Consider the following 11646-nt stretch of genomic DNA (forward strand, 5'->3'; position numbering starts at 1 on the left):
CAAATGGTGATCCAATTCCTTCTCTTCCTCGCCTTCTACGCCATCGCGAAGCGGTTGCTCCACAAGATCCGGAGCCTCCCGCCCAGCCCCTTCCTCACCCTCCCCGTCATCGGCCACCTCCACCTCCTCAAGAAGCCCCTCCACCGCTCCCTGTCCCAGATCTCCCGGCGGCACGGCCCCGTCACCCTCCTCCAGTTTGGCTCCCGCCGCGTCCTCGTCGTCTCCTCCCCAGATGCCGCCGAGGAGTGCCTCGCCAAGAACGACATCGTCTTCGCTAACCGCCCTCGCCTCCTTGCCAGGAAGCACCTCGGCTACAACTATACCAGCCTCGACTCGTCCCCCTACGGCGAACACTGGCGGAACCTCCGCCGCATTGCCTCCCTCGGGTTACTCTCCACCAGCCGCCTCCTGACCCTGTCGAGCATCCGCACCAGTGAGGTGAGGTCGCTGCTCCGGCTGCTTGCCAAGAGTGGCAGCCAGAGCGTGGACATGAAGTGCGCTTTCTTTGAGCTGATGTTGAACGTGATGATGCAGATGATCGCCGGAAAGAGGTGCCGCCACAATATTTAAACATCAAATCACGCTTTCATATTTGACGGTCTAAACTTTTAAATTGAACCGAAGTTCAATTAATCCTTTTCCGCGCAGGTACTACGAAGAGAACGTGGGGGAGGTAGAGGAGGCGAGAAAGTTCAGGGAGATCGCGACCCAGTCGTTCAGGGTTGGTGGGGTGACGAACATCGGCGATTTCTTGCCGTTCCTGAGGCGGATGGGGCTGGAGGGGTTGGAGGAGAAGATAACGGCGTTGCATAAGAAGAGGGATGAGTTCATGCAGAGCTTGATCGACGAGAGCCGGAGCGGTGAGGGTGACGAGTCGCCGGAGGAGTCAGCGGAAGGGGGGAAGAGGAAAACGTTGATTCAGGTGCTTCTGTCCCTGCGGGAGACTGAGCCGGAGTACTACAAGGACGAGACTGTCAAGAGCCTCATGCTGGTGAGCCTCTTTGCTTTCCATCTTCCTTGTTTTTCAGCTGAATATATATTTACCAATTACGAGCTGTAGAATTTAATATTAAGTAGTTGGATATGTTGCACTCAATCAATAAATTATTTGACTTTTATTTAGACCAGCTCTATAATCTCTTCAATCTTCTCAAAACCATACAATAAATTTAATACTAAGACTTCGTTCGTTTCGTGAAAAATAATTTTTGACTTAAAGCTTTCCAAATTTTCGTGTATTTGTTTCATAGAAAATGAATTATTTGGGGAAAACATTTTCCATAAAGGGAAAAAAAGTCTTCTAAATTAGGGGAAAATGTTTTTCGCTTTTGACAAGTGGAAAATATTTTGCTCATTTAATCTCTCTTATCTCACACCCTATAAACCCTCACTTCCTCCTTCTCTTTTTAAATTCAAATTATTTTTTATTTTCTTTATTTTCCCTCTTCTTTATTTTTATGTTTTTTTAAAATTGAGTTTTTAATTCTTTTTATTTTTTCCTCCCTTTTCTATTTATTTTCTTTGGCTAGCGACTGCCACATGCCAACTCCGGCCTCACCCAAGGCCGATCTAGCGAGCGTGACCTTGCCAGCCTCGGTGGAGTTTGGGCTTGCCTAGTTCTAGGTGAGTCGCATCCATTGGCCGCAAGCTTGTGGTTCGCCCTGGATCGACTAAGCCTTGAGCTTACCGAATCTAGCGATTGCGTCTTGGTCGATCGCCGGGCAACCGGCCATGTCAAGGCACGCGGCGGTGGAGGAAGGAGGAGGAAGAAGGAGGGAGGAAAAGAAAAGAGCAATTAAAAATAATAAAAATTCGATTTTTAAACATAAAAATAATAAAAATTCGATTTTTAAAAATAAAAATAATTAAAAAATTCATTTTAAAAAATAAATATATAAAAATTAAAATTAAATTTTTGGCCAATTAAAAATATTAAAAGTCAAATTAGATAATGAAGCATTGAAAACATTTTCAATGCAAATTTCAGGTTTTAGCCGAATACCTTATTTTATTGAAAAATGATTTCTTAGAAAAGATTTTTCGGAAATGTGATATTTTTCGCAAAACGAACTAATCCCAAGAAAAATAGAGAATAATGATGCTCCCAGGCCTATAATCGTAGAGTGTAGTGATTTTATCTTGGAAGCTAGTCTCACCTACATCTTATTTCATTCTTTCTATTTCATTGGGAGTTTATTAAAGCTTGAAATGTGGATGTACGGTCTTTTCTCTTTGGCAGGTTTTATTATTGGCCGGAACTGATACATCGGCCTTGACCATGGAATGGGCAATGTCGGCTATGCTAAATCAACCGGAGATTCTGAAGAAGGCGCGAGCCGAAATAGATGAGGTCGTGGGTCACGACCGTCTTGTCAACGAATCGGACTTGCCAAAGCTCTCCTACCTCCATTGTGTCGTGAACGAAACGATGCGGATGTATCCCGTGCTTCCACTCCTTATTCCTCATGAATCGGCGAAGGAGTGCTGCGTAGGAGGTTACCGCGTCCCACGAGGCACGATACTCCTAATCAACCTGTTCTCCATACAGAACGATCCCAATTACTGGCCCAACGCAGCGAAGTTCAGACCGGAGAGGTTCACAGGGATGGAAGGCGTGAGGGATGGGTACAAGATGATGCCTTTCGGCTCAGGGAGGAGAGGGTGTCCGGGCGAGAACCTCGCATTGCGCATGATCGGGTTGACACTCGGGTCGTTGATCCAATGCTTTGAGTGGAACCGAATTAGCGACGAACTGATCGACATGACGGAAGGGACCGGACTGACCATGCCCAAAGCTCAGCCGTTGTTGGCTAAATGCAGGCCTCGCTCCTTCACATCGGACCTTCTTTCTCAGGCTTGAGCTCGATTGATGGGTCGAGGGGTAGATAACACCTCGACTTAGTTCTAAAGAAAGATTTTGAGATTTGTCGTTCCGGTGCTAATACATTAGTTTTCTTCTTTAAATAAGAAAGCCGGCCGTGTAAAGCGATCCTATACTTGAGATTCCCCTGGCGATGAATTAGTCAAATACAACCAAAAATAGGAAAATAGGAAGCCAACGTTCCTTGCGGTCGAACAACGTGATGCATCTTGGTGGAGAACATAGCGACAGGCATGACTTTACGATAGTCAAAAGTCTTCTGCTAGATTTAGGGGAGTCTCTATTCGAGAGGAAAGGTGTCTTAATGATTGTCTGCATACAAGATAAATCAAGTCCAACTCCGGTGCTCACCTTATATTTATTTAGGGGAATCCACATTAGCATATCCACCTCACCGGGGCGGGTTCCACTTTATTATAATGTGTCCTCGTAGCTGACTACAAAGACATTGTGATACATTGTATACTAATTTTTTTACAATGTCGTGGCGCGTCATCATACCAAATACAAGAGCATCCTTAAGTGTATTTGAAAATTTGACAATCGTCACATGCTTAATGCAATGTATCAATGTTTGAATTTTGAAATTTGACAATCGTCACATGCTTAATGCAATGTATCCATGTTTGAATTTTGAGTATTGATATGAGCCTCTTTGCCCCTTTGGCATTCGGGGGCTCAGCATCTAAGGCAATCTCGATGTATGAACAATGAAGGCCGGGGAAACCTCGGAAAGTTAATACAAAATTGGTTGAATAGTTGTACTGCATCGAAACCCCAAGGCTTGGAGGAGGGACATGATAAAATTATTTTATTGTTATTTAGTATGGTTGATGCCTGGTCTTTTTGAGTCCTGTTGTGCTTGCTTGAACCTCTAAAGGATCCGACCTAAATGCACATCATATAACAATGGAAGCCTCCTGAGCTTGTAATTAGGAGAACCCTCCGATACTTAAGTTAACACTTAACAGATAAGGGATGGAGATAGGTACGTAAATGGAGAGAGACCAAAGGAGATGGAATCCTTGCTAAGATATGTATCAAGGGAGGATTTATCTTATCCTTTGAGCAAAAAGTCTTTACTTTTTCATCTTATAATGGGGTTCTTTTGGGGCTTAAGTGCCCTTGGTAGGTGGACTGAGTCGACCCATATGCATCAAACAGCGTTTGGCCACTCTCCTCAAGCCTTCAAGATTGAAGTTTGTGCTTGCTTGGCCCCTCGGTTGGGTCTCATGAGCTGAGCCCCTTAGAGGTTGCTATCTCTCTTGGGACCGATGCCTTTGAGGGCTGAGCAATTGTTGGCTATATAAGTGGTTCTTGAGACTGTGATAAGAATTAATTAATTTTTTTTATAAAATAAAACTATGGAGATGACTGTTCTTGACTCTAATTTCATTTTTATTGAATCATAGTGTTTATCATTATATATTCTATTTTTGCTAATAGATATGTTTGTTGAGGAAGATTACAAACCACAAGTTAACTTGTCAAGTTTCTATCACACAATGTCTGTGATTATTTATCGAGCATATATTGTGTGCGATTTTTATATATTTGTCTAGTTAAATTGTAATTATAATATTTGTTTGCTACAATTACTACTACTAGTATGAGTTGTTGCAAGCTAAGTGGATTGTGCCCGTGCTGCTTCATTAGAAGCCGTAAATTCAAACTTCGGTGACCTAATTTTTATTTTTCTCAAAACAAGAAAGCCGGTTCAAATTTGGAATCAATTCTTAAGTTGAGCTGGGTTGATCTGACTGTTTCAAAAAAGAACCCATGAGATCAAACAAAGTCAGTTATGATCGGTTTTCAGTAAAATCACACTCGATGCTCACCTCTAAGGTTACTAGTGGAAGTAGAGCCAGGACGCTCCTAAATCATAATAAGGTTGAGCCTACATTGCAAACGGACGGAGGTTTTTTTAAAGCCAAACATGCGGCGGCGGTTTCAAACTACTTAAGGGTACCCTCTACGCTACTACTACTAGGACAATCATGTATGTCGGTTGAATTACGGCTGCCAATTGAAGACCTTAATTCGACTGATTGAGTCAGGTTCCAACTTTTGTAGATGTGATCTCCGCCTTTGGAGCTCGACACGCATATCCAGTCCAGTGGCCTGTGGGTTCTCATCCGTAAAAAACCAAAATATTGAAGAAGGGATTTTCAGAATCCCCGTGGATTCCACACGCCTCAATCACCGTCAGAATACTTGTGGCCTCTACTATAGAATTTTCCAGTCATCGCATGCTTAATGTACCCTATCAATATCCAATGGTTTAGAATTACAAATCTCTGGGCCTTGATACAAGTCCCTTCGCTCCCTCGGCACTGTACGCTCAGCATCCGAAGCAGTATGAACAATGAAGGCCAACCTCGAAAGTTTCATAAAACATTGGCTGAATAATTGTAGACATGGACCATGGACACAAAAAATTCGTTTAGTATCATCGATGCCCAATCTTTTGAGTCTCATCGAGCTTGCTTGAACCTCCATATGACTGACCTAACTACACACCACGCAAGGCCAATGAAGCCACCTGAGCTTAGTCTCAAAAGGACCATCCAATATTTACGTTGGCGGACGAAGAATGGAGAGAGGCAAGTGAAAGAGAGAGACACTAGGGGAGAAAGAATCCTTTTTGAGATGTACCAACGTAGGAATTATCTTACCCTTTGTGGGTTAAAAGTATCCTCAGTGGACGGACTAAGCCAGCCTGCCCACATGCGCCGAGCGAGGGTTTTGGTCATCCTCCCCATGCCTTAGAGGTTAAGGATTGTGCGTGTTAGGGCATGACGATGGGGTCTTTTATGCCAAGCCCCTTCCAGGTTACGAATCTCTTGGGATCGACGCCCTTGAGGGCTGAACAGTTGCTGGGCCACCTTAGCGGGCCTAAGGCCCACGATTGGAAGTTAAAAGTTTTTTAAACCTATTTAGGTGAGTAAACTTTTATTCACACATTTTTGTTGAAGTGTAGTCTTTATCATTCCAAACCATATTTTTGCTACTAGATTAGTTTGTTGAGAGAAATTTGGAGAACACAATTTTTGTCTTCCTAAGGAACTGGGGCACGCACGGGCATATGCCTAGTTATATATATGTTCTATAGTTTTCTCTGTTTAGTTTAATATAATTCTATAGAACATTAAAAGTTCATTCTTATTGCTATTTTCTTTCTTAGATTTTTTTCTTTTCGTTTCTAGCTTTTTTCTTCAACCGTCTTCAAGGTCCATTGAAGACTGTTGTATAACATTTCATACATCGGACCGATGCCACGATTTGTCCAAGGCAATAAAAATTACAAATTCGAAGTTACTTTTGTCAAACTATATTATTGATTTGTCAAAAATATTCTCAAACAATGTCCGGTCTTTGTTTTGTTTTGTTTTTTTTTTGTTACTAAAGACAATGTTCGGGATAATTTCTCAAGTATATTAATTTCGAGAATTAGCCTGATTTTTGCTATAATATCTGTTTACTCCAATTAGTGGCATGTTGTACTCTCTGGTGGCGAAACTTAGAACATTCATTTATGCCTTGGTGAAGTTATTTTTCCTTTGCACCGAACACATTTAGCATGCTCACAAAAATCGCCATGCATCGTAATTTGACTTGAATTCCCAACATTTTTGTGTATATTGAAAAGAACTTTTACCACCAAAGAGCGAACTCAACCCCATGCGAAGCTAGAAAGTGCTGCACATTACAATTGTGACATCAATGGAGCACCTTCCATTGATTTAAAAGCTAAAACCGGACATGCTTACAATTGATTACAACCTTATGAATCCTCCTATCATAATAGGGGTGATCAAAACAAATTGACTGAATTGAAAACTACCCGAACCAGACCAAACCGGCTAGTTGGGTTCAGAGTGCCGATTTGGTTCTCAATTCCAAAAGGAGAATCAAATTGCTTGGACCAATTATTTTCTTTTTATTTATTTCTATTTTTTAAATGTCATATGCAGGCCTCCTTGCCTCTTTCGGTCTTTCCCTTTTGCCCCGCGATACTCATGCCTACTCTCATCTTTTGGTCTTTTCCTTTCTCTGGATCTCCTTCACCTCTAAAGGAGTTCGAGACACTCTTTCCTTTGAAATAGCTGATTCCATTGGACGTAGGAGAATCAAATTGGAAATTGATCACCCTTACGTATCAGAAGCTTCTATGGGTCTCGGTGGGGTCAAACTTCTTCTAGAAAATCCACTTTCCAACCGTGCCTGCCAGGTAATCTCGCTGCCCTGGTCCCCCCCTCCAATTCTTTTTCTTTCCTTCATTATGTTCCCATATGCCAGGAAGGTTCCTCCATTAGTCCACCTTTTCGACTGCCTTGCACCTTTGACACGGACGCCTCTCTTTTTCTTCTTCTTTTTCTTTTTTCTTTTGATTTTGGCCAAAAAATGCAAAGCCATTCTTTACGAAACACCCTCTCTTATTTTGTCAAGGTTCCTCAATTACTAAAGCACTCGCTCTCACAAGAGACAAATATGAGCTTTTCAACTTATTTATGTTTATATTATCTCTATACGGCGATGATGTTAAAGATGCTGAATTTAGATGCACACCACTGAAAGACAAAGCCGTAATTACAATTGGAGATCTTGACGTATACTCATCACTAATAATGATGTGTGATTTGGTGATTAGCCGCCAATTTTTTTACTTAGATGTAGTTGTAGATCAATTCATGAAGGACAAGTGTATGATGATCTCTACTAATCATGCTCTAATGATGTACCTTAATTTATGGTTTTTGGTTTGTTTTGGAGCTCTACGAGTTTGCCTTGTTAGGATGACTTTTGAGATTTCCTATGAATTCTATCATGTAGTATTTTAGTAATGAATGGAAAATTCTTTTGACTAAAAAAAAATGGTCATAAAGAAATTATTGGTCTACCTAGACTTTTTTAAAGTTATGGAGATCATGTTCACTTGCTCCTACATAAAAATACTTCATTGAATCTTTTTTCGGTCCATTGAATCTTATCTTACTATTATAAGAGTGAGATGGTATCCTAAGTCAATTTTCAAAGACCTAACTAATTACGTTCATCTCCCCTGTTTAGTTAAAGGCTAACGATTCATGTTGGGATCTGGAGATTCGCAAAAAAGTTACTTCATTATAACTTGACCTCAATTACTGAACTGAGATGAGTCAAATACATTAATTTGAGAAAATAGGAATATAATTTTCAAATGTCGTAGCTGTTAAATAACTTGATACCAATTCGATTACATATCAATATGCTTGTTTCACAAAAACTAAATAATAAAAAAAAAAAAAAAACATAACCTATATCACTTAAAAGAATGAATAAATAAAATATAATTTCATCGTTCACGAAAATATTTAAACATAAATTACCGTCGATGTTAAAAATATTTTTCATCGACTAATTATTTCAAACGATACAAGTAATTAATTTTAGAAAAAATACTTTCTAAATTATTTATATTTCGCAAAACAAATGGAGCAAGAAAATGATTCATGGTTTTGATAGCAAATCCAAGCACCACACGGGTGTATAACGATCAGATTTCAATTAGTTACTTTTTCCTTTTGGGAGGGTAGTTTGAGTAGTGGGTACCTTGAAGGACCTCAACCAGCCTACCCACGTCTTGTATGGATATGTAGGAAGAGATACTCCTAGGTGTATAGAGATTGTGTTTGTTTGCGAGAGTTCTCGAAAATACCGTTCGTCCATACATTTTGGCAAAATAAGAACATACTTCATTTAGTCCATTTGGTTGAAAGAAAATTATTTTCGAAAAATTATTTTTTAACTGTTCTGATATTTAGACGACAGAAATTACTTTTTTTAAATTATGAAACATATAAATAATAACTAATTTAAAAAAAAAAATTTCATGAAAAGTTGCTCTCTTGTAACAAACGCAATGTTAATTCTCAAATGAAAGTTTTGCGCCGTGAGTACGGCAAGCTCCAGTAATTTTCTGAGACATCAATCTACAATCTGTGCTCTCCTAGGAAGCGCAAATGTCGAGAGGGGGACCGGCGTTTTTCATCTCGTCGAGGGGTCCTTCTGTTCAAGTTTCAAATCGCGAGCGGCCGCGGCCACCCTTCCCAAGATGCGACATCTTTCTGTCTACATAATGATAATAATAATAACAATAATAATACGATATTAAAAATGAAAAGGATGAGATATGGTGTCAATTCTTTTGAGGGCGATGATGTGGTGGCAGACAAAACTAGTCACAGCGGAGCAAGATACAGCAAACGGAATCAATCGTAACGAGAAATCTTTATAGAAAGTTTAATTTTCTGACAGTCAAACTATGAACTTATTATTTCTCGATACGCGTGATGTGTGAATTTTATACTCTGTCACTAAATTTGTCGATTATTCGTATCAATGGCGGACAAGCCTGACTTGACAAGACCGTGCTCGTCTTCAAACTATGGGGCTCATCTTTTTCAATCAGACCACCAAAAGGGACATAAAGCTATAACTTATTGTTGGCTCGAAAGTTTCAATTATTAAGTTGTAAGACTACTAGGTATGAGAATCGCAGATAATTCTATTGTTCCCTTTTCAAAATAGATTTTTTCTTTGCTGGTAAATTTGTGAAAGAATTGATAAGTGTCGAAAGAATTATTGGTAAAAAGAATTTTGGTTATAAAATTTATTGATAATTTATTGATAACTTATTGAAACTTTCATGAAATTACTAATCGTTCCTACTTTCTTTTTTCAATTTTTATTTGTCTTCATTGTCACCACTTTAGTTTGCCAACTTTTTAAGAACAAAAAGCCATGATTAGAGATGGACGCTGTTAGCTAGTGGCAAACTCTTGACATCGACTTCTCATGATCTACATTATATATGTTTGAATATTTAGATAATAAATCACTCATTAATATAATAACTTAAACTATTAGAACGGTCGATTATAATCCCACCAAACTTTCATAGGAAATCAAAATTTTACTTGATATCAGAACTTTCAGTGAGTTCGAATATTTTCAAACTTCATTTGATTCCCTAATTAAATTTTCATGCTTGGTACTCAATAAGAGACCGGACTAACTGTTAAATAATAAACCACATACATTTATTCAATAACTTAAGCTTATAAAATAATTAGCGATGATCCCAAAAACTCACAATCTAGAACCAGCTCAATCCCATCTCTTTTCTTCTCTTTTCTTTAACTCTTTTCATTTATAAAGGGCCCATCCGATAGATATAACTTTTTACGTTATTCCGTCCGATAAACACATGATTCCTCGAAGTTCGAACGTTCGCGTATAAATAGAGACCCACAAAGCTTCCATGCAACCCCACCGCTCGCTTTTACTTCGTTCCTAGCCAAACGCACGGAACGCTCCCACGCTCTCGCAGTTCGGCTCCCGCCGCGTCCTCGTCGTCTCCTCCCCGGATGCCGCCGAGGAGTGCCTCGCCAAGAACGACATCGTCTTCGCTAACCGCCCCTGCCTTACGGCGAACACTGGCGGAACCTCCGCCGCATTGCCTCCCTCGAGATACTCTCCACCAACCGCCTCCTAACCCTGTCGAGCATCCGGGCCGGCGAGGTGAGGTTGTGAACTATTTGTCCAAGACAATAAAAATTACAAATTCGAAGTTACTTTTGTCAAACTATATTGATTTGTCAAAAATATTCTCAAACAATGTTCGGTCTTTTTGTTGTTGTTTTTTTTTTTTTTGTTACTAAAGACAATGTTCGGGATTATTTATCGAGTATATTAATTTCGAGAATGAGCCTAATTTTGCTATAATAGCTGTTTATTCCAATTAGTGGCATTTCGTACTCTCAGGTGGCGAAACTTAGAATATTCATTTATGACTTGGTGAAGTTATTTTTCCTTTTGCACTAAACGCATTCAGCATGCTCACAAAAATCGCCATGCATCATAATTTGATTTGAATTCCCAACATTTTTGTATATTGAAAAGAACTTTTACCACCAAAGAGCGAACGCAACCCCGTGCGAAGCTAGAAAGTGCTGCACATTACAATTGCGACATCAATGGAGCATCTTCCATTGATTTAAAAGCTAAAACTAGACATGCTTACAATTGATTACAACTTTATGAATCCTCTTATCTTAATAGGGGCGATCAAAACAAATTAACTGATTGAAAACCATGTGAACTGGACCGAACCAGCTAATTGGGTTTGGAGTGTCGGTTTGGTTCTCAATTCCAAAGGGAGAATCAAACTGCTCGGACCAATTATTTTCTTTTTATTTATTTCTATTTTTTAAATGCCATACACGCCTCCTTTTCTCTTTTAGTCTTTCCCTTTTGCCCCACGGTACTCATTGCCCACTCTCGTCTTTTGGTCCTTTTCTTTCTCTGGATCTCCTTCACCTCTAAAGAAGTTCGAGATATTCTTTCCTTTGAAATAGCCAGTTCTATTGGACCGTTTGATAATCGAATCGGGAACTGATCATTCCAACGAATTAGAAACCTCGATGGGCCTCAATGGGGTCAAACTTCTAGAAAGCCCACTTTCCAACCGTCCCGGCCTACCGGGTAATTTCGCTGCCTTGGGTCCCCCTCCAATTCTTTTTCTTTCCTACATCGTGTTCCCATGGGCGAGGAAGGTTCCTCCATTAGTCCACCTTTTCGACTGCCTTTTTTTATGGAACTTTGACTTGACGAGACGGGCACCTCTCTTTTTCTTTTTTCTTTTGATTTAAGTTTTGGCCACAACATGCAAAGCCATTCTTTGCGAAGCGCTCTCTCTTATTTTCCAAGCCTATTTCACATTA

The 11646-nt window shown here is 39.9% G+C and overlaps 1 protein-coding gene across 1 annotated transcript; it reads left to right on the top strand.

Annotated features, from left to right (window-relative positions):
- Positions 1-3015, top strand: LOC104447836 (cytochrome P450 81Q32). The gene is made up of 3 exons (XM_010061565.3): positions 1-551; positions 649-991; positions 2240-3015. Exons 1-3 carry the CDS (start codon positions 4-6, stop codon positions 2858-2860), a joined length of 1512 nt encoding a protein of 503 aa, XP_010059867.1. The 5' UTR covers positions 1-3; the 3' UTR covers positions 2861-3015.
- The last annotated feature ends 8631 nt before the right edge of the window (positions 3016-11646 follow it).

Source organism: Eucalyptus grandis, chromosome 6 (assembly GCF_016545825.1).
Source record: "Eucalyptus grandis isolate ANBG69807.140 chromosome 6, ASM1654582v1, whole genome shotgun sequence".
Taxonomy (NCBI): domain Eukaryota; kingdom Viridiplantae; phylum Streptophyta; class Magnoliopsida; order Myrtales; family Myrtaceae; genus Eucalyptus; species Eucalyptus grandis.